We start from the raw sequence: 23,778 nt of genomic DNA, 5'->3' as shown, positions 1-23,778 counted from the left end.
GCTGAAGTGTGGGAGAGGGCCGTGAGCGCCACCTACTGGCACCACAGCAGGCCTGTAGGCTCCACAGAGGGCAGCTGGGTGTTGCCAGGAAGCCTGTTATCCCATGGCAGTGAGACACAGAAGTAGTCCAAATTTCTTAAATTGGGTTGGCACTTGAGCTACTACTGCTAAGCTCTAGAACCCTATGAGATTTTCAGTAGAGAATGGACTGCAAAGCCAACCACAGTGTCTGGCCCTCCAGATAGGAGCAAAGTTTGCCTTTCATTAATTCAGGTTCGTCCCAGAACAAAGGAGGCTCTTCTCCAAGTCAGGCTCTGTGCTGAGCACTGAGGGTACAGATGAATCAGACATGGATCATGCCCACAAGAAGCTCCTGGTCTGAACTGGTGGCGGGGAAATGGAACACAAGTGTTTAAGGATCACAGGTGCTCTGAAAGCTGTTTGTAGAAGGTCCGTGAGCACACAGCATGCTTGGCTTTTTCGGTCTTTCAAAACTCTTAAATGGTGATGTTCAAAAGAGCTTGTGTTTCTAGAGCAGCCTACTACACACCAGGTACTTGACATTTATAATCTCATCTGGTCCTGTGATTAGAGAAGGAGCCTGAGTCATACAGAGAGAGGGTAACTGACTTGCTTAAGATCACATGGTCAGTAAGTGGCAGCCTGGGCTGGAGCCCACCCTCTCTCTATTGAACCACACTGCCTTCCAGGGCATATATCCCAACTTCTCCTCTTTTTCCACACATTTAGCCCGGGATCAGCACAAATATCTGATGGGACTAATCAGCTGACCCTGATGAAAAGACTCCGATGCTGGGAAAGACTGAAGGCAGGAGAAGAAGGGGATGACAGAGGATGAGGTGGCTGGATGGCATCACTGACTCGATGGACCTGAGTTTGAGCAAGCTCCAGGAGATGGTGAAGGAGAGGGAAGCCTGGCATGCTGCAGTCCATGGGCTCGCAAAGAGCTGGACATGACTGAGTTACTGAACAATAACAATCAGCTAACAGAAAATGATAAGAAAAAAAAAAGGAAAAGCCTTACTTAGAAAGGAAGTTAAATGATGAATGGAGATACTCTGATTAGTTCTTCTGTCTAGAACCTTCTCCCTTGGAAGGGACCCCTTCTCTTAGACTGAAGATGAGACAGGCCAGATCCCTTTATGGTAGTCTCCATACTACCACCAGCACTTTCACAGCTGCATGGCAATACAACACTGTAAAGTGGTCTTGGCTTTAGGTTAAACCAAGCTTGGCAAACAAATCTAATCAGTAGGTTTTAGAAGTATAGGAAGTCCTAGTTGTCTGCAGATAAGCTTAACAGACTCTCAGAGTATAATGCATCTGCCGAGAAAGCTAACGCAAACTCAAGCCATGTTAACAGACTCATAAAGTCTCTAAAAAGGGGATCACTGCCCTGCTCTATACAATGATGGTCACGCCACACCAGAATTTAAACGGGGCACCAAAAACTTTATGGCCATTTCATCACAAAATGACTAGGGTGAGAGAATACTTGATACCATAGTTTAGAGAACCAAAGTTTATTTGGTTTGGAGCTACTAATATTTAAAAGTCTGGAACAGGGAAAGGGAGCTGTGTAGTCTTAGAGGACAGAACAAGGACCAAAGACGCAAGCTGTAGAGAGAGCTAACTACATAATAGCAGCTCACCATGTGTCAAGCGCTATGCCAGGTGCTTTCATAATATTACCTTGGAACTCATCACAACATAAAGTATTTTTCTGATAACAAAGTGCTGTGTGTGCTTAGTCACTCAGTCATGGCTGACACTTTGCAACCCCATACAGCCTGCCAGGCTCCTCTGTCCATGGGATTTTTCAGGCAAGAACACTGGAGAGGGTTGCCATTTCCTCCTCCATACAAAGTGCTTATGCTTACATTATTCCAACTGTCCAGAATGTCTTTCTACTCAGCTCCTTATATCCCAATACTAACATCTCCAGGTCCAGACTGAATGCCCCTCTTGTCTATAGAGACTTAACCTTTTGTATGTGCTAATTACAATTCTCTTACCAGACTGAACGTTCTCTGAAAGGCAAAGGTCATCGCGATACATCATGATTCAATGCTGAATGGGGCATACTGCTCATAATGGGCCTTAAGAATAAATAAATGCCAAAGAAAATGTACAAATGACCAAAAAAAAAAACCTCATGAAAAGATGTTCAATATCATTAGCCATCAAGGAAATACAAACCAAAACCACAAAGAGGTATCACTTCACACAATGGCTCTAATAAAAAAGACAGTAACAGGTGTTGGCAAAGATGTGGAGAAATCAGAACCCTCACATTTTATATTGCTGGTGAGAATGTTAAAATGGTGTAGCTACTTTGGAAAACAGTCTGACCATTTCTCAAAATGTTAAACATAGAGTTACCCATATGACCTAGCAGTTCTACTCCTAGGTATCTGGCCAAGAGACATAAAAACATACATTCACACAAAAATTTGTACATACATGTTCGTAGCAGTGTTATTCATAATGGCTGAAAAATGAAAACACAAATGTTCATCAACTGATGAATATGTAAATAAAATGTAATATATCTATACATGGAATATTGTTCAGTCATAAAAACAAAGTACTGTACATGCTACAACAGAGGTGAACCTTGAAAATATATTAAGTGAAAGAAGCCAGTCATAAGAGGACAAATATTGTATGAGTCCATTTATATGAAATACCCATACAGGGAAATCCATGGGAAAAGAAAGTGAATAGCAGTTGTCAGAGTTCAGGAGCGGGGGGAATGGGGAGTGACTGCTGAAGGGACTGGGTTTTGTGGGGGAGAGGGGAAGGCAGTGATGAAAATGTTCTGGAATTAGGACATAGTGATGCTTGTATAATCTTATGACTAAATTAAAAAACTACTGCACTGTATACTTTAAAAAGATGAATTTTATGAGGTGTGAATTATATCTCAAGAGGAAAAAGAATAAGTGAATGAGTAAATGTTTACTCAATCAGAGTAAGCTTATTACTCAGGAGATAAGAGTATGCCTCATACCCAAGGATATACAATGGAAAAAAGACAACCTCTTTAACAAGTGGTGCTGGGAAAACTGGTCAACCACCTGTAAAAGAATGAAACTAGATCACTCTCTAACACCATACACAAAAATAAACTCAAATAAAGATCTAAATGTAAGACCAGAAACTATAAAACTCCTAGAGGAGAACATAGGCAAAACACTCTCCAACATAGATCACAGCAGGATCCTCTATGACCCACATCCCAGACTTTTAGAAATAAAAGCAAAAATAAACAAATGGGACCTAATGAAACTTAAAAGCTTTTGCACAACAAAGGAAACTATAAGCAAGGTGAAAAGACAGCCCTCAGATTGGGAATAGCTAATGAAGCAACAGACAAAGGATTAATCTCAAAAATATACAAGCAACTCCTGCAGCTCAATTCCACAAAAATAAATGACCCAATCAAAAAATGGGCCAAAGAACTCAACAGACATTTCTCCAAGGAAGACATATGGATGGCAAAAAAACACATGAAAAGATGCTCAACATCACTCATTATCAGAGAAATGCAAATCAAAACCACAATGAGGTACCATTACATGCCAGTCAGGATGGCTGCTATCCAAAAGTCTACAAGCAATAAATGCTGGAGAGGGTGTGGAGAAAAGGGAACCCTCTTACACTGTTGGTGGGAATGCAAATTAGTACAGCCACTATGGAGAACAGTGTGGAGATTTCTTAAAAAGCTGGAAATAGAACTGCCATATGACCCAGCAATACCACTTCTAGGCATACACACCAAGGAAACCAGATCTGAAAGAGACACGTGCACCCCAATGTTCATTGCAGCACTGTTTATAATAGCCAGGACATGGAAGCAACCTAGATGCCCATCAGCAGACGAATGGATGAGGAAGGTGTGGTACATATATACCATGGAATATTACTCAGCCATTAAAAAGAATTCATTTGAATCAGTTCTAATGAGATGGGTGAAACTGGAGCCCATTATACAGAGCGAAGTAAGCCAGAAAGATAAAGACCATTACAGTATACTAACACATATATATGGAATTTAGAAAGATGGTAACGATCACCCTATATGCAAAAAAAGAAAAAGAGACTCAGATGTATAGAACAGACTTGTGGACTCTGTGGGAGAAGGCGAGGGTGGGATGTTTCAAGAGAACAGCATCGAAACATGTATATCTAGGGTGAAACAGATCACCAGCCCAGGTTGGATGCATGAGACAAGTGCTCAGGCCTGGTGCACTGGGAAGACCCAGAGGGATGGGGTGAAGAGGGAGGTGGGAGGGGGGACCGGGATGGGGAATACATGTAAATCCATGGCTAATTCATTTCAATGTATGACAAAAACCACTGCAATGTTGTAAAGTAATTAGCCTCCAACTAATAAAAATAAATGGAAAAAAAAATAAATTAGAAAAAAAAAGAGTATGCCTCATACCTAGAGGAGCCCAAATGTGGGTGGGATGGTGCCCATCAGAGAACCTAAAGAGGAGGCAAGGACACTGGAGAGGAAGTGAGGCTGAAGACAACAGTGCCCTGGGTCCTGTCTGACCCATCAGGGGCTGTACCTGAGTCCCAGGTGGCCCTGGGAAGGATACTGTTCTGCCCGCTGGACTCTGACCCCTGGGGATTCCATGGGACTCCTCCAACTGTGTGTGCTTTACATTTGGTCCTGCTCACTATCTGCAAAGGCTGGTCAAATACAGACTTCCAGGCGGCCTGGGCGCTATCCCCACAAACAAAAGGGCATTGAGATGGAAGCCTGAGCTCAGCCTCAGAGGGGTATTCTTATGCAGCCTTCCTGGGCCTCCCATCCACATGAATGGAGGATCCTGGAGACCAGTCAGTCTGCCGAGCCACTGGACCCTGCTGGGGAGACTCTGGAGAATAAACAAGGTTTCATTCAACCAGTCAGTCAACTGGCCAGACTCCATCTGTACTGCGTGCTTTCTGAGTGCCCAATCAGCCTTGTGTGAGTAGCTATGGTGGAGGCAGGAAGAGATGCTGTCCACCTGACTGGGACAGCATGGCCTGGGTGAAGAGACACAGGCATGAAGCAACTGTGGAGAAAGACAAGGAGGTGAAGACTCAACTCAAGTCTGGCTCAGATTTTGAGGCTTTGGGAACTTTGATAAGAAAGATCATCATGGGCTAGAACAAGCAGTTAACTGCGGTGAGAAAAGCATACACTCTGCATTATTGTGGGACCTGGTTTAAATCACAGCTCTAGTCCTTATGAGCTGCAGGGTATTAATCGCTCAGCCGTGTCTGACTCTTTGCGATCCCATGGACTGTAGCCCGTCAAGCTCCTCTCTCCATGGGATTCTTCAGGCAAGGATACTGGAGTGGTTTGCCATTCCCTTCTTCAAGGGATCATTCCGACCTCAGGGATCGAACCTGGGTCTCCTACACTGAAGGCAGATTCTTTACCGTCTGAGCCACCAAGGAAGTCCATGTGGAAAATGGTCACAGCACAATCTGTTTTGCAATACTGCAGCAAAGAATGAAGATAATACATACACGGTATCTTGTACTCTGCCTTGTGCACACAGAGTGAGTATCCAATAAATAGCAGCTATTACTACCAGGGAAGGTGAGCTTTCTGGAAGAGAAGGGCTTGACAGGGGCAATGAACTATGAATAGGATCTAAACAAAAGAACATGGGTGGAGTTGGAAGCACTACAAAGGCTAACAGGTAGGAAGAAGTGAGCTGCATGTTTAGGATTAGAGGAGCCACGTCTGACTGGAATGAGGGTTCCTGGGATGAAGGGCAGACAGGTTTGGCTGGCAGGAATGGGGCGGGGGGTGGGGGGTGGCGCTGTCAATGAAGACCAGAGTTGAGAGCAGGACAGGTTAGGGATCTAGATTTGACATTCATCTTCAGGAACCCTGTACTGTCCTAGTAAGGCAGATTGAAACAGTTCTCCCTTGAGCTACAAAACATCTTCCTAAGCCTGGAACAGTGCTGGGAGGAAATTGTGACTCAGGCAAGCTTCATTCTCCTTCAAGCCTCATAGCATCCTCACCTATAAAATGAAGTGCTAGGACACTTCCAAGGGGGACAACTTTGGTAAATTACTCAAGCAATCCAAATTTCTGTTTTATCATCTGTGAAACGGAGCTATACTACTTTCATAGTTGTTAAGGATTTAGTCATTTAAGTCTCACATAATGCCTATTTCAAAAAAGGCATTCAATAAACATCAGTCGCTATTAATAATAGTTAATAATGTTATTAAAATATTACTATTTTATGTGTTTTAATATATATATACACAAAGAATATATGTTAAAAATATACAAAATTGTATTGTTAAAATAATATGTTATAAACATTAAATGAAACTCTGAATAAAGGTGGGTTCTTAAAAAAAGTGGTAAGACTAAGGTGATAGGATATCCACAAGACCAGTATGCAAATAAAAGATGGTCAATTTTAATTGCTCATCAGGGAAATGCAAATTAAAACTATTATGAGCTACCACTACAGATCCACCAGAATGGCTAAAAATAAAACGTCTGACATGGCCAAGACGGTAAAAACTGAATATCCAGAAAATTCTATAAATTATCTTATTTTGCTAGTTCACAGGCAAAAACCTGGTATAATTAACAACATTCAAAAACAACCCCTACTATGCACTGAGCACCTAGTAAGTATTAGGCCCAGCACTCGCTGGTTTTTCTCATTTAATTTTCTCACTGAATACTTGCAGCAATGGTGTGAGGTAGGTCAATCACCATCCCACTTTGCAGATGAAGAATCTAAGGCTAGAATCTTAGGCTACTTTCCCAAGGTCACAGAGAGTTAATGAATGGCAGAGCTGGGATGCAAACCCTGTCTTCTGAGACTCACAACTGGGAAGCAAAGCTTCTTTCCTCAGACTCTGAATTCCTTACCGCCAGGATTCCTGCCAATGATATGAAAACCTCTCAGGCAGACCCACTGACAGAGGCACAAGAAGAGAACCACTTTATAGGCCTCAGCAGGACTTTGGGCCTGGGGCCCTTGTCCAGAGGGAGGAGAGGGAAGGAAGCAGGATGCAGACGAATCTATGTTCAAAAGTGAGATTTTCTGAGAGAGCAGAACTGTGAGGCAAACTGCTACAGTGAATATGGTAAACCCATAACATATCAGTTTGACTAATTTTAATATTCTTACATTTCTCTCTGTTCCTCAGTTTCCGGGAAAACTCCTTGGGAAAAAAATCCAACTGGTTCCAGTCATGCCGGTAGGATTTGTGTTATGGCCATGGCTGAGCTGGGGCTTTGGAGAAGCAGCACCTGGGCCATAACAATGGTGGTGGGGAGACTGAGCCAGACAGCTGCCCCTGCTGGGCAGCCCTGAGGGACTGCAGTTTTGCGGCTTCACTGCCTCCGTGGCTAGATCAGTGCCCAAGAAGATACTGACACACATAGCTGGTAGGTACTCAGATTGGTTCCCAGTGTTTCTCAGCAATCAGAATTGATGTGCTTGCTGAGCACATCAATCCCCTCCCAACCACCCCAACTCAGCTGCCGCTGCTGTCAAAGTAAGACAAAGCTCCCTACAATGGACAGCCCCCAATGCCATGCAAGGCCTGCTTTCTCTCCCAGCTCCTGCCAGGAAAGCTTTTCCTTTCCTTCTTCACCTAGGTTAACTCCTTCACTTCGTACTTGAGCTTCCGCTGGGAATTTTTCCCTGGCCAGAGGAAATCTCTCAGAGACACTTGAGATTCTTATACCATTCCTTTGCAGCATTTGTCACAGCTGGAATTTCTTTCTTTTTTTTTTTTTTCCATTTATTTTTATTAGTTGGAGGCTAATTACTTTACATCATTACAGTAGTTTCTGTCATACATTGAAATGAATTAGCCATGGATTTACATGTATTCCCCATCCCGGTCCCCCCTCCCACCTCCCTCTCCACCCCATCCCTCTGGGTCTTCCCAGTGCACCAGGCCCGAGCACTTGTCTCATGCACCCAACCTGGGCTGGTGATCTGTTTCACCCTAGATAATATACATGTTTCAATGCTGTTCTCTTGAAACATTCCACCCTCGCCTTCTCCCAGAGTCCACAAGTCTGTTCTATACATCTGAGTCTCTTTTTCTGTTTTGCATATAGGGTGATCGTTACCATCTTTCTAAATTCCATATATATGTGTTAGTATACTGTAATGGTCTTTATCTTTCTGGCTTACTTCGCTCTGTATAATGGGCTCCAGTTTCATCCATCTCATTAGAACTGATTCAAATGAATTCTTTTTAATGGCTGAGTAATATTCCATGGTGTATATGTACCACAGCTTCCTCATCCATTTGTCTGCTGATGGGCATCTGGGTTGCTTCCATGTCCTGGCTATTATAAACAGTACAGCTGGAATTTCATATTTACATGATTAATGTCTTGACTAAGCTTTAAGTTTCATGAGACAATGTCTGTCCATTTCTGGCCTATCACCGATCCATGAGGGCTTAGCATAGTGTCAACACACAGTAGGTGTTATCTGTTGAATAAATAAATGATTGAATTAAATCACCATTTTTATTTTCTTTTTCCCTAGGGGGATGTCAATTCTTTTGTTTACAAGTTTATTATGACTGTAAATAACTACTAACATTTGCCTAACTCCTACCATTTACAAAACACTTTAAAAATACTCAATAAATATTTGTTTACTATTTACGTGAACAGTGATAAACAACACAGCAATGGTCTGCCACCTCCAAAGCTCAGAGTAGCGCGCGCGCATGAGAAAAAGAGAGAGAGAGAGAAGGAAAGAGATGACCCATCTCAAAAGAGGGTGATAAGTGCTATCACAGAGGAAGTATAAAAGTACTTGGAGGGCTAGGGACGGCTTCCTGGAAGACGTGACACTGATGACCCAAAGGATGAATAATTCTCTAGACCACAGGAGTTCACCTCCTGGAATTTTCATGAGTTCCTGGGAGGATGGCCTGGCAAGTACCTCACAGTCAAGGTTACTGAGGAAGTTAAGGGACTACTAGCTCCAGACCACACAGCCAAGAAGCAGTGGGGCCAGCACTGGAGGCTCAGCCACAGGCTTGGGGTTCCCTTCAGGGGCATCCCTTCTTGCCGCAAGCCACTGCAGGAGGCCCTGGCTGTTCTCTGCTCCTGGGCCTGTCCAACCACCTGATCCTGCAGGGGTTCTCAGCAGTGGACTGGCTGTTTGCACAACTCAACTACTCATAAAATTCTGAAAAAGCTGCTAACCCAATCTTCCCCAGTAGTTTTCTATCATCAGGGAGCAAGCAAACAGAGATTCTGTAAGTTCACACCTCAGAAAACATGCCAGACCCTGGACCACTCTGCAAAATTGCTAGGCTGGTAAAGGCCCACTTGAGTAAGCCCTGGAGTTTCAGTGTGTGATCTGGACCCTCCCCCAAAGGGCTCAAATTTCTCTGTAGAGTTTAACACTGAGAACTATATTTCAAAATTCTCAGTGGGAACCCCACTAACAAGATGTGGAAATGAAGATTCAAAAAGGGAAGGTCTGTGATCTATTAAGGGCTTTGCTGGTGCCTCAAATGGTAAAGAATCTGTCTGCAGTGTATGAGAACTGGGTTCAATCCCTGGGGTCTGAAAGATCCCTTGGAGAAGGGAATGGCAACCTTCTCCAGTATTCTTGCCTGGAGAACACCATGGACACAGGAGCCCGGTGGGCTACAGTCCATGGGGTCACAAAGAATCAGACATGACTAAGCGACTAACACTTTAACTTTTTTTTTTCATGATCTATTAAGAGTCCCAGAGACAGCAGTTGTGACAGAAGTGGAACTTAGGTCTTCTAATTCTAAAATCCTTGTACTTTTTTTGCAGCATTATGCTGCCTTCCAACATCCCAGCATTCAAAAAGAAACCTGTGTAGGTTATACCCTAGCATTCAAGAAACATTCATAAGCTTCAAATTACAAGTGTGGTGCCAGTGAGGCCTTGACCTTCGGTCTAGAATAAAGCTTTTGTTTTAACCTATTGCAAGCCACAAGAACATTTACATACTTACTGGTTAAGAGAGTTGGATGTTTTGGTTGCTCTCATGCCATCATTAATATTTTCCCATCCAGCCAAAGTGATACAACAATCGATAAATAGCCTCTCAGAGGCCCCAAGACAGCTGAATGTATTTACCAGCCAGGGTTTTTGTTAATTAGATAAAGTCCTTGGATCAATGTGCAGAACATTTACCTATATTGGAGCTAAGCACATTCTGGACACCTTAATCCGGGCACAATGACAGCAAGTGCCTCAAGCCCCAAGCTGGGGCATCCGGGGACAAGAATCAAACCAAGCCATCAATGCAAAGCTAGAATAAATGTGTTTGGCCTCCAACAAAACCGAACCCTTTCTTTTTTCCTGTGTTGCAAATCAAATCAGACTTTTTTTCCAAAGGTACCTAGTAAACAAGTTTTAGCTGGTATGAAGTACTTTAATGTCTAAAGCCATCAAACCAGAAATCAAAACAAGATATCAAAACAATCTCTAGACTGATCTTTGAAGCAGCATGGCATGTACTGCAGCAAGAGTCAGAAAGACCCATTCAACTGTCTACTTAACATCTCCACTTGAATGTCTCACTGAAATGTTAAATTCAACATGTTCAAAACTGAACTCAATCTTTTTCTCCCAACCCAGTCCTCCTCCCTGAGCAGCTTCATCTCAGAGAATGGCAACAGCATCTCCACAGCTGATTCAAGCCAGAAAACAGAAATTCATTCTTAACACCTTCTTCTCCCTAATCAACCATAGGCAAATTCATTCATTCAAGATTCACCTACTGAGTACCTCCTATGTACCAGGCACTGATGCTGTTCTAAACATCACCAAGTCCTGTCTAGTTTACCTTCTCCATCTCTGCTACTGACACCTTACTCCAAGTCACCACCTGCCACCATCCTTTCTGGTCTGGACTACTACAGTCACTATCAACTGGTTTTCCTGCATCCACCGCAGCTCCCTATCAATCTATTCTCCATGGAGCAGCCAGGGTGATCTTTTAAAATTACATATCTAGAATATGTCACCACATGTCTGTCTCTCTCTCTCTCTTTCTGTCACATACACATACCTTCAAATTCTTCAATGGCTGCCCACTGCTCTTAGTAAAAATAAAAAACATTAACATAGCCAACAGATCCAGTGTGATATGGTCCTTGCTTAACTCCCCAATCTTATTTCATGTCCTCTCCCACTTACAGTCTGGACTTCTCTCAATTCCTTTGCATCTTTTCTTGACTCAGGGCCTACTGTCCTTTTAAGTAGATATTCTTCTAGCTTTCTCTTTATCCTTCAGAGTTCACTTCAACCTCACTCAGATGCTTTAGCTACAGATAACATAACCCCCTCCACTCCTCCCATGCTCAAGATTAGACTCCCAAGTGTCTTGTGCTTCACTTTTTAACAAAGTTTTGCTGAGATATAATTCACACACCATAAAATCCATCTATTAAAAGTACACAACTTGATTTTAGTAGATTCAGAGTTCTGTGATCTTGACTACCAACCCCAGAACATTTTCATTAGCCCCCCCAAAAAAACTCTGCACCCATTAGCAGTCACCCTATTCCCTCCCAACCCCAGCCTCTCCAGTCACTGGCAATCACCAATCTTACTTTCTATCTCTATGTATGTGTCTATTCTGGACATTTTATATAAACTGAATCATATAATATGTGGTCTCTTGTGTCTGGCTTCTTTCACTTAGCATAATGATTTCAAGGTTCTTTAATGTAGCATACATGCAGTATCTGTATTAATATTTCACTGTATGCCTATATCATACTTTTATTTACCCACTGATCAGTTAAAGGACTTTGGGGCTATTTCCCTCTTTAGGCTATTATGAATAATGCTGCTATTAACATTCTTGTACCAAGTACATTCATGTACGTTTTCATTTTTCTGGAGTACACACCTAGGAGTAGACTTGCTGGGTCATATGTTTAATGTTTTGAAGAACTGCCAATTGCTTTCCAAAGCAATTACACCATTTCACATCCCCACCAGCAATATTTAACAGTTCCAACTTTTCCACATCCTTACCAACACTTGCTGTTATCTATATTTCTGATTACAGTCATCCTGATATGTGAGAAGTGGTATCTCATTGTGGCTTTGATTAGTATTAAATATCCCCAGAGAAGGGAATGGTTGGCCACCCCAGTATTCTTGTCTGGAGAATCCCATGGACAGAAGAGCCTGGTGGGCTACAGTACATGGGGTCTCAAAGAGTCAGACACGATGGAGTGACTAAGCATAAGCACCCTAATACTAATGATGTTGAGCATCTTTTCATGTGCTTATTGGTCAATTTGAATATCTTCTTTGGAGAAACTATTTGGATCCTTTGTCCACTTTTAAATTGGGCGCTCTTTTTTTACTGTTGAGTTTCTAAATACATCTCTCTTACGAATTTGTAAATTTTTTCCCTTTCTGTGGGAGACTTTTCACCTTCTTGAAAGTGTCCTTTGAACACAAACATTTTTACTTTTGAAGTCCAATTTATCTCATTTTCTCTTTGATTTCCTGTGCTTTTGGTGCCATATCTAAGAAGGCTTGCCTAGCCCACAGTCACAAAGATTTACTTCTGTTTTCTTCTTTTATAGAGTTTTATAGTTTTAGCTCTTACATTTAGATCTATGATCCATTTTAATTTTTGTGTATGATGAGGCAGGGCTACAGTTGTATTTTTTTACACGGAGATATCTAGTTGTCCCAGCACCATTTGTTGAAAGGGCAAACTGTACTTCATTTTAAAGTACATAACTATAACTGCATAGTCACCTGGCTCCCAGTTAGACTGTAAGTACCAGGAGGGCAGGAACTGTGCCCATCCTGTTCACCACTGTATCTCCAGCACTCAATCCAACACCTAGCTCCTAATTAGCACTCAGATATTTTGGCTGAACTAATGTAATACTTTTATTATTAACAATAAACACGAGCAACTCTACTTTGAGTTACAGGTATTATCATTTCCACATTACTTAGGCTTACAGAAGTTAGGCAACCTGTGCCTTGTTCTGCTGGTCCTCAGTGTTCGACTGAGGTGTTCCCTCCTCACCTGAGAAGCGGGTGAGTGAGCTCCTCAGAGCAAGGACTGCTTCTCCTTCCTCATTTTGTTGCCACCAACACAAATTCAGCTCAGGGCTAGGCACAAGAGACAGGCTGGACAGTGACGGAGGGACAAATGAACAATGCTCTCCATAACCAGGGCCCTACTCATCTCCAGTCTCTCCTGGCTGCAGACTCTGATCCAGGAACACCACACAGTGTAAGAGTACACAGCTCGCCCTCCTCACCACACACTCGGGCTCTTTCTTGCCTCAGCACTATCACTTACACTGTTCCTTTTGCCTAGAATGCCTTCGCTTTCTATTTGCTAAACACTCCCAATACTTTAAGACTCTGATCAGGCGTCATTTCCTCTGGTCCGCCCGGTACATGAGGCCCACATGCTGGGCTCCTGTCTCAGCACTATGAGTGGAGACAACCTAAGGACCTACATAGTGGCTGGAAAGCACGGTGTCTGTCCATGAATCCTCCAGGCAAGAATGCTGGAGAGGGCAGCCACTCCCTTCTCCAGGGGATCTTCCCGACCAGGAACTGAAACTGGGTCTCCTGCACCGCAGGTGGACTCATCATCAGAGCCACCAGGGAAGCCCTGCTGTCTCAGCACAGATCATGCTGCATTACCACTGTCTTCCCCAGACTCCTTAACTGAGGGCAAGAAGAATGCCTGGTCATTTGTCCCCGATGCCAAGTAAACCACCCAGCATGAGGCAGGTGCTCAGTAAGCTTTCATCAAACGAACAAATGAATCCTGGAGAGAAAGGGCAGGCAGTCTGAAGTTCAAGACTGATACCACCATACTTCCTTCATTTAAAAAATGCTTGTGCCGATGGAAACAACTTGAGTTAAGCACTCAGCAGAGGCCTAGCTCCCTGCTGGGAGAAGGGCAGTGGGTAGGGGTATAGTCTTTCACCCAAATTTGTTTGAAAAGAAATGTAATCTCTGTGGTGAGAACAGGAGGCCTCACTTCTCCCAGCCCCAACAGCTCCTCACTCGGCTCTGTCCGATCATGGACAGATGTGCCTTCAGACTGCCCTGTGCCCTAGGTTTCGGTTGAGTGGTTCCTGAGTCCAGGAGCCATGCTTGGGTGTGGGCTGAGCCCAGGAGCAGGGCCACCTGCTCATGCTGCTGACAGGTGGGATAGGGGGCCTCAGAACCAGGATTCTACTCCTGAAGAGCCAGAGCTGCACTTGCAAACAATGTTTAGGTGCCTTGGGGGAAGAAGGAAACAGCTGCCACACAGAGAGAAAGGAGAGGACGACAGGAAGGAAAAGGGATCCAGTCTGCTTCTGACATAGCCAGCGGGAGTTTGAAAATAAGACTCTGGACTGCCTGCTTCTGGTTTGCTGGAAAGTCAGTAAAAAAAAAAAGTAGCTTTCCCCAACTTTCACTGTACTGGAAAAGAGGATAAGACATGTGTGGAACCAGACCTTGTCCCTACCATGGGGAGGCACACAATCCAGTGGTTTAAGGTGAAGGCCAGCCCAGCCCTCCTTAAGATAAAGCAGAACATGGTGAGTGGCAGAACCTTCCCTGTGCCTTTAGCCAGGCAGGCCCACACCATGAATGGTTAGCCAGCTCCACGTAAAACAGGTAACGGTGCCCACACTTCAGAGCTGTTGGTCTGATCATCTCACACTGCCTGAGGATCCCTCATCTGTTTCTGATTTGGGTAGTGTGTGAACCACGCTGGTTTTCCTGTTCATGGGCTGGGTGCCTCCTCAGTTCTGATGTTCAGCCCAGCTTCTCCCACCTGACCTCCAACTTCTTTTCCAGCAAAGCAGTCTTCTGCACAGCTGGCATGGCTCTTCCTAGATGACCTGACCACCAATCCCTTCCCCCGCCCCACCCCAGGCCAGCAGAAGGTGCAGGCCAACGGGCAGATCACGTTCAGCTGGGAGGAGTCTGCAGTACTTGAGCGGAGGCTGGGAGGCTTTAAGAAAAGGTGTAAGGAGCACAGTGTACACACAGCGGTCTGTGAGGAGGGCCCACACCTAGAACCCAGAAACTGCAGATTCGAGAGTATCCTTAAAGAAGATGGTGAAACGCCCCACCTCTGAACAGAAGAGCTTTGGACTGCTTCCCTTAACTATCAAGAGCTCTCCCAAGGCTCTAGGAAGGTAGGAGGTCATCAATGCAGAGCCATACACAGCCCAGAACCCAGAGAGGGACAGGAGAAAAGGAGGGGAAAGACAGCATTACTCCAGGTTTGAGTTTTATTCCAATACTGATTTGACCACACAGATCATACACATGATGACCCAACTGTGTATAAACTATGAGTAAATATTTTTTTAAATTGAGAATGGGATTCTATCCTGGTATTAGCAGCTCCGTTGGGCAGAGCTAAAGGCCAGGACACAGATGGGAAGAAATTAACGGTAGTGTTAAGCACCTGTGCAGAGTCTAGGGTGTAAAAAGCCTAAATAAACAAGGACTTATGGTAGGAATTCAAGGAAGTTTCCTTCAAGCAAGGGTGGTCAGGCTCCCCCTACTCCTTCCTGTAGGACCAGCTCTCTGAGCAGGAAGAGCTGTGATTGGCAGGTCACATGTTTGTTTCCTTGAGATCACATGATGAAGGTGAGGGGAGACCGTCAGTCCTGAGGGGCTGGGTCTGTGCCTTGCTCATCTCTGCCTCCCTCACAAGGGATGAAGGGAGATTCTGACTGAGTCTTCATGATCAAGAGAGACAGGACAAGAGGAGGCAGGAGAAATGCGGGTTAGAGACTGGGGACACACAGGGAAATCCTTGCAGACACTAGTCACAAAGGCAAGAACAAATGTTCTGAACCACACACATACCATAAATTCAATCATTTTCTGTAATTTGGGGGTGGGAGGTTTAATCGTTATTAAGAAAAACGTGTATTTGAAAGAGCTAAATCAATCAGCCCTTGGAGGCTAAGTGAAACAGGAAAGGAATACATCAAGGCTGTACATTGTCCCCCTGAATATTTAATTTCTATGCAGAGTACATCATGCAAAATGCCAGACTGGATGAAGCACAAGCTGGAATCAAGATTGCAGGAAGAAATATCAATAACCTCAGATATGCAGAAAGTGAAGAACTAAAGAGCCTCTTGATGAAGGTGAAAGAGTGAAAAAGCTGCCTTAAAAGTCAACATTCAGAAATTGAAGATCATGGCATCCAATCCCATCACTTCAAATAGATGGGGAAACAATGGAAACAGTGACAGACTTTATTTTCTTGGGCTTCAAAATCACCTCAGCTGGTGACCACAGCCACAAAATCAAAAGACGCTTGCTCCTTGAAGAAAAGCTATGACAAATCTAGACAACATACAGAGACATTACTTTGCTGACAAAGGTGCATATAGTCAAAGGTATGGTTCTTCCAGTAGTCATGTAAAGATGTGAGAGTTGGACTATAAAGAAGGCTGAGTGCCAAAGAATTGATGCTTTTAAACTGCAGTGCCAGAGAAGACTCTTCAGAGTCCCTGGACTGCAAGGAAATCAAACCACTGAATCCTAAAGGAAATTAACCCTGAATATTCATTGGAAGGACTGATGCTGAAGCGCCAATACTTTGGCCACCTGATGAGAAGAGCTGACTCATTGGAAAAGACCCTGATACTGAGAAAGACTGAAGGCAGGAAGAGAAGGGGACAACAGAGGATGAGATGGTTGGATGGCATCACCAACTCAATGGATATGAGTTTGAGCAAACTCTGGGAGATACTAACGACAAGGAAACCTGGTGTGCTGCAGTCCATGGGTTCGCAAAGTCGAACACGACTGAGTGACTGAACAAAACTCAGCCTCCCCTGGTAAGGAACAGGTGCTTTCACAGCCCTGCTGCTCTGCACATGCATGGCTTATCCTGGCTTGCCAGAGGAAAGCAGGAGCCTGGCAGCAGTCACCTAGCAGTCATCAACAGGTGACTAAAGGGTCAGCAAAGGCCTTAAATGAGGGCACAGCCAGCTGCTACCCCGTCATGCCACCGTACTGCAGCAGAAGGAAACGAGGCTCATCTGTTTCTGAGGGAATGAATATGCCATACCCTGCCTGCAGTTATGAATGGCTCTTATAACAGCAAGCTGACATCTGTGCTTGGTTTTTAAGATGCATCATCACATGTTTATTAAACCACTGCTCCATCATATTTATTTGGCTACGAAACAACTCCCAGCCCATACTTCCAAAAGTGGTTTATTAAAAACTAAGCCTTGAACATTAATACTCAAAAGCACCCTTGAGAGTCAATAATAATAAGGCAGATAAAATGAAAGGGAATCAAAGCAGTAAGTCTTGATGGGGGTTGTGACTGCCTTTCAACACTTTCTTGCACGTTCAGGCAGCTGGAGTGGGGAAGAGCACCATGGGTGTGTGGCGCTGGGTGCAGTGATAGCCATTCCAGTCACCTAATTTCCTGTTTAAAATGTGGACATGGTGGCAGGGAAGGGAGGGTGTCCCATGGCCACCTAGCTCTACACAAAAGGCAGTAAAAAAAAAAAGGCCAAAGTTCGGCCTAATGCTGTGCACCAAGTTTCATTAAGGATGAAGCCTCTGCCCCTAATGAATAGCCCCATGTCAGAGCATCCATCCAGGACAGACTCTATTCTGCCCCAGCACCCGGCTGAGGCCTGGATCAAGTCCTGTCCCTGTACAGGAACAAGCCTCCGATCTAACTGACCAGTGGTCGCTAGGAGAACAGATGAGCTAGGGAAGCTGGAGAAATGCAGTCAGCCCCCGGGCAGGCACCCAGCATGGGCACCCAGCCCAGAAGGCAGGTGGCTCTGGCAGAAGGATCTCTTCCAGCTCCCTCCCAAATCTCCAAGTGTCTCCACTGTTGCCCACCCGCACTCCATCCAGTCAATAAGCAATTACCCGTGGCCAATCCCACAGAGAAACGAGAACAAAGTGGAAGATTCACCGAGGAACCCACAAGATGTAGGAGGGATCCCAAACCATGCCCTGAGAAGGACAGAACAACTTGAGGGATCAGGGCTGTCTGGGGCCAGAAAAAAAGACACAGGGGCTGACTCTCTACCTTAAGATATCTAAGGGCTGACCTGGGCCAAAGGAGCCCAAGTGACTCACTGACTACAAGGAAGTCACAGGGTTTGGTTCCCAGCTCAGTGTGAGGATTTCCTCCCAGGCAGTCACCACCAGAGCAAGGGCCCCACTCCGCTCAGGCCTCCTGCACGAGAGAGCAAGGCCTGGGGTCTGATACTCACCTGCTGACTTCTTGGACATTGTTGGCTCGAGCAGCTTCCATCAGGGCTGCATCTGAAGAGAGAGGGGCACCAATCAGATCCCTGGCCAGGACCTAACCCTCAGAGCTTCCGAAGGGCCCAGAAAGACAGTGGAAGTGAAGGCACTTCGGATACATGGGCTTTAACAAGTGAAAAGATGCCAAGATATACAAAGAGAAAGCTAGTCCTCCCTTGCCCACGTGAAAGCCTGTTAACAACTTGTCTTCCACATCTTTCTATTAGAGCCCAGACTCAGAACTCTTACCACACAGGTGATTCAAGGAATGTGTTAGTACCAAGTGTGGCCTACAGTAAACACTCAGCGTGTGAACGCCTTCACCCTTCATCAGCTATAAAGCTCTGCAGGTTTATGTAACTATCACACAATATTAATTATCCCCCTACCTTGCCCCACTTTCTCCTCCAACTTCAGTTTCTCAGCCTAGTTTTAAATCTTGATGTTACAGGTCAAAAACCTAGCAGGACAGGATAACGAAGAGGAGGCAGGGGTGTGGACCCCTCCGAGAGTGGAGAGAGCCTTGACCGGGAGCCAGGTTCCACCACACCCTGTCCGCTATTCACCATGTGCTGTGGCAGCCTTTCCCCCCTCAACGCCAACTTCCTTGACTATAAAGCAGAGGCACTAATCCCTGCCCTGACAGCCTTACAAGGATGCTAAAGAAATAATGGTTGAAAAACCTGCAAACATCCCAGTGCCAAACCCAACGAAGGAAGAACCAAAGTAGAGGATTCCAATCAATCCCTTAGGAATCACCAGGCCTAGTAGAAAAGCAATGGCAAGCTTGGCCTGGGCAGCTTGCGGGCTGTTGGCACCACCTTGTGGCCATGAGGAAAAGCTGTCAACAGCAGAGGCACATTCTCCCCGCGGCTGCAACGCTCTGAGCTCAGCTGGTCCTGAGCTCCAGTGATGGGCACCAGACTGACTGAGACCCAGCCCTGTCTCAGGGAGCTCTCAGTCCAGCCAAGAGAGTCACCACGTGAAACAGAGAGGAAGCACTGGGGGAGGGTGGAATAGCAGACCTGGGTCTGGTCCTAACTCTGCCACTTACTTGCTGTATTACCTGGATCACTCACCTAACCTCCTGTGTACAATATCCACCTTATCAGACATATGCAAACCAGTCCTGTGGTTCAGACCGATGCACAGGCCTCCACGGCGCCTCCAGGCCTAGGCTCCAGGGCTAGGTCTTCCTCGGTTCCCCAGCTGTTTCCCCAGCACACACCCAGGCATGCTTGGGCAGCCCCCAGCTGGAAGGGGAACAAGCCTTCCTCAGATACTGCTGTATTCTCTCTCCCCTCACTCTTTTAAAAAGTAGCAGCTTCTGCAAGGTCCCAGAGGGAATGAGGAATGACCAAGATTAGAACCGGGGTCCCCTGGCTCCTAAAGGGCAGTACTGATTATGCTGCACTGAGGGCCTTGGCTTACAACTCTCAAGTCAGGAGACAAGGGAACTGGCAAGTCAGAAGCATTGGGACTGGTTATGGTTTGGTAAACGTCATGTATTTTGGTAAAAAGACCCCAGTGTCTTTTGCTGCGGTTCACATGCCACAGAGTCCAATCTGGAGCCCCCCAAAAATTCTGAAGCAAGACCTTGGACACCTTCTCCCCATCTGTCTAAACCTGCTGGCCTTGAGACATTCCCGGCTCATCAATTTTCCATGGCTTTCCATCACTTATAGGAGAATTTCAAACCTTCCAAATCCTTGCGCCTGATATCCAGACCCTACTCCATCTGCTCTCACCTCATTTGAAAGACCTCCTCTCCTCCAACCAGGCTGGACAAACTGCTAGCCTCTATACATATTATGCTGACCTGCGCTTCATTCCTGGAAACATTTGCGTAGAATACAAACCATCTTGAGGAACATTTACTAAGTACCTACACTAAGTACCAGGGACTATGACGGACAATGCAAAAATATTAGGGAAAGGAACCGGCATCAACCTGAAAGTATCAAGATGCACTCCCTGCTCTCAAGGAGCTCACAGTATCACTCTCCTTTTCATCTCTTGCCTTATCCTTCAGAACTCAAATTCAAATTCCCCATCCTCAAGGAAGGTTTCCAATCATTCAGGAAGGCTTTCCTGACCATGCTGGCCTTCTGATCCCCAAAAACACGCTGTCAGATGACTCGCCAGATGCACATGCCTAATGGCCCGCACCATCCCCTTAATTGGCATTGTGTTAAGTCAGGAGTTCCACATCAAGCTTTAAAGTAGGCCCACAGAGGGTACCTCTATGGGTGTGGAAGTAATAGAATCATAGTGTGCCTAAGCTAGAAGAACCCTTAGGAGCTCTGTTTCAACACCCTCATTTATAGATGAGGAAACAGGACCATGAGGAAGAGCAAAAGTCCAAAGTCCCATGGGAATTAAAGGTAGAACAAAACAAGACCCCAAGTGACCTTACTCCCTGCCGAGGCTCTTCTATACAGCTGGCCACATCCTGCTGAATAAACAAATGAACATCAAGGGTGTCCCTCCTCTTGGTCCAAAGTCTCAGAGCTTGGGATGCATGGAATCTTGAAACACCATGCCTCACTCTTCTCTTTGAGGAAGAGCTGAGAACCTGAGTAGCTGGACTCACATAGGCTAGAAGTCTAGCTCTCAGCCTGCTCTCCCAGTCCCTGCTTGGCTCCATGCACCCAGGGGTGATGCTAATCTGGGTCAGCCAGCCCCCGTGGTTGCTCTGGTTCTCTAGAGAGCCAGCTCCCTGTATTTCTTGTCCTGCCAAATTCCCTACATAGCAAGATCACCTCATGCCTGAGGCCAGGCACAGCAGAACCCTAGGAGTCTCCCTGATGAACACACCCACACTGCTGAACTTCAAAAGGAATCAGAATAACAGCACTGTAAGAGTACTGAGAAATCATCCTCCACCTGTGGGGAAACAATCTAGAGAGGAGCAAGCAGAGCCAAAGCTGGCACTGAAACCAAGTCTCCTCTTCCCTTCTTAGGCCATGGACCCCAAGGACTGTAGCCTGCCAGGCTCTTCTGTCCATGGAATTTTTTTCAGGCAAGAATACAGAAGATGGCTGCCATTCTCTACTCCAGGGGATTTTCCCAGACCAGGGATCAAACCCATGTCTCTTGCATCTCTTGCGTCTCCTGCATTGGCAGGTGGATTCTTTACCACTGCACCACATGGGAAGCCAAACAGGAGGTTTCCTGGGGACCTCTTAAAAGAGGAACTGAACCAGGTAGAATAGTAGAGAAATAGGCCACATGCTAATTTCAGATGTTTAGTCCAAAGCTCCCATTGTACAGATGGATAAGGTGATATTCCAAGAAGGGATGCTGACCTTTAATAACTGTATTATTATAATACAATAATTATTATTATGGGTTTCCTAGGTGGCGCCAGTGGTAAAGAACCCACATGCCAATGCAGGAGACATAGAAGACGCAGGTTTGATCCCTCAGTAGGGAAGATCCCCTAGAGGAGGGCATGGCAACCCACTTCAGTAGTCTTGCCTGGAGAATCCCATGGACAGAGGAGCCTGGCAGGCTACTCTCCACAGGGTCCCAAAGAGTTGGACAGGACTGAAGCGACTAGGCACACATGCAATTATTATTCTAATACACTAACAGTTGCATAATTTGAGAAATTACACAATTCAGAGGCATTGAACTCCTCAGCCTGCTCTATGACCAAATTATGTCTGGGTCCCACCAGAACTGAAGCTCTAGTGGTCTAAATCTATAAGCAGCTCCTATCCTCCAACCACATGGACTCAGGACCCTCCTCCCGCCTCTCACTTGCACAAAACCAGACTGTCCCGATAATCACCCTTGCTGGACGGGCTCTTGCTGTAACAATGAACCACCAGCGCTGTGGCCAGGGCCCACACGCCCAATCCGGCTCTGCTGAGGACTCCATTCCAGCTGTCCTGCCCAGGCAGTGTGTCTTCGGGGCTGGGAAGGCGTCCCCACGTGGCAGCTGCAAGGCAGGGGGTCTCGGTATATCCTCTCTGGCGCCCTCCAGAGGCTGCCCCTCCTCCGGTGAGTAGGGCCGGCGACGTTCCATGGCGCCCCCCGACGGCCGCCCTCAGCCACTGAGGCTCCCCGCGGCCCCCAGTGGTCACACTCCGGCCGGTGGCACTTTCGTGGCTCCGGAGCGATGGGGACCTAAGCAGCTGGAGAAGGAGCCGCGGCGCCGGCGCTGTTCTCTTCGACACCAGGGACCCCAGCATCGTGACAGCTGCTTCGATAACCCCCTGGTGCCGGCCCCTGTGCTGACCACTTCCAACATGGCTGCCGCGGCGCGTTCGAAGACGCCGCGGAGTGGAATTACGCACCTCCTCACGGGAGTGGTAGTCACTAACCCTAGATCTTGACGTAGCTGGGGGAGGAAATAAACTACATTTCCCAGAAGGCTGTGGAACATGCGTCATAATGACTGCAGACTTACAGGATCCTGGGGCGTATTGGGAAATGGAGTTTGGACATGGGGGCGTGGCAAGAAGAGAAACACCTGGCAGGGGCCAGGCCATTAGAGTTAAGGTTGGAATCCCAGAGTCTTCTTCCAAGTTTAGCTAAAACTTGAGATGCAATTTCTGAGTTTTGTAAATTAAACGGGACTCTTCAGCAGAGGCCAGTCATGAAACTTTTGCTTCTTTTAGCCTATACCTCTTTTTAGCCTGGGACTGCTTTTCACAAAGATAGCTAGGGTAACTGGTGCACCTGAAATAGGAATTCCTTTTCTTTTCTCTCTCTCTCTTTGTTTTTTGTACACCGACATCCTTTCTGTTAAAAAGTTGATGCCTAATCTTGCTTTCCCACTTGCCCTATATTTAAGGTGCTTTCATATGTTCTATCTTTCTCATCCTTGTGGCAGCCGCATAAGAGAAGCTGTGCTAGGACTATTACTCCTGTGTACAGGGAGGGGAATTTAGGCTCAAAAATAAAAGAATTTGTCAATAAATCAATAAATAAAGCTGAAGCCTTCAACTCCAAGCCATCGCCTTTTTGATACTTGCACCCCCATCCTGCCCTCATTTCTCCAGATTGAACCCATGAGCAGGCGAATGATGAAGTGCTTTTTTTTCTATGTGAGAAGTGGATTTTTTAGAGAGAAGCACACTCCACAGAGCTCCAGCCTTCTCAGAATCAAGAGCAGCCTTGGGAGAAACACACTCCACAGACTAGAGTGTGGACTGTCGCAGAGGGTATGAGTAGTCTTGAAATGCAGTGTGGTTAGTTTTTATAGGCTGGGTTATTTCACAGGCTAATGAGAAAAGCTGTGATAAACCTAGACTGCGTATTAAAAGGCAGAGACATCACTTTGCCAACAAAGATACAAATTGTCAAAGCTATGGTTTTTCCAGTAGTCATGTATGGATGTGAGAGCTGGACATTAAAGAAGGCTGAACACTGAAGAATTGATGCTCTTGAACTGTGGTGTTAGAGAAGACTCTTGAGAGTCCCCTGGACTG

General features: G+C 45.6%; 1 protein-coding gene across 2 annotated transcripts in view; it reads right to left on the bottom strand.

The window, feature by feature from the left end:
* Window positions 1-22,678, bottom strand: part of CLPB (ClpB family mitochondrial disaggregase) — a 148,914-nt gene extending 126,236 nt beyond the window's left edge. For both annotated transcript variants that reach the window (XM_070473296.1, XM_070473297.1), the window contains exons 1-2: window positions 22,134-22,678; window positions 18,304-18,355 (exon numbers count right to left, since the gene is read on the bottom strand). In XM_070473296.1, the coding sequence (XP_070329397.1) occupies window positions 18,304-18,355; window positions 22,134-22,536 (455 nt within the window). In that variant the 5' untranslated portion in view covers window positions 22,537-22,678. The remainder of the gene's footprint in view (window positions 1-18,303; window positions 18,356-22,133) is intronic.
* Between the last annotated feature and the right edge of the window lie 1,100 nt (window positions 22,679-23,778).

Source organism: Odocoileus virginianus, chromosome 10 (assembly GCF_023699985.2).
Source record: "Odocoileus virginianus isolate 20LAN1187 ecotype Illinois chromosome 10, Ovbor_1.2, whole genome shotgun sequence".
Taxonomy (NCBI): domain Eukaryota; kingdom Metazoa; phylum Chordata; class Mammalia; order Artiodactyla; family Cervidae; genus Odocoileus; species Odocoileus virginianus.
Note: the sequence above shows the minus strand (reverse complement) of the source record. Positions and strands in the feature narration are given on the sequence as shown.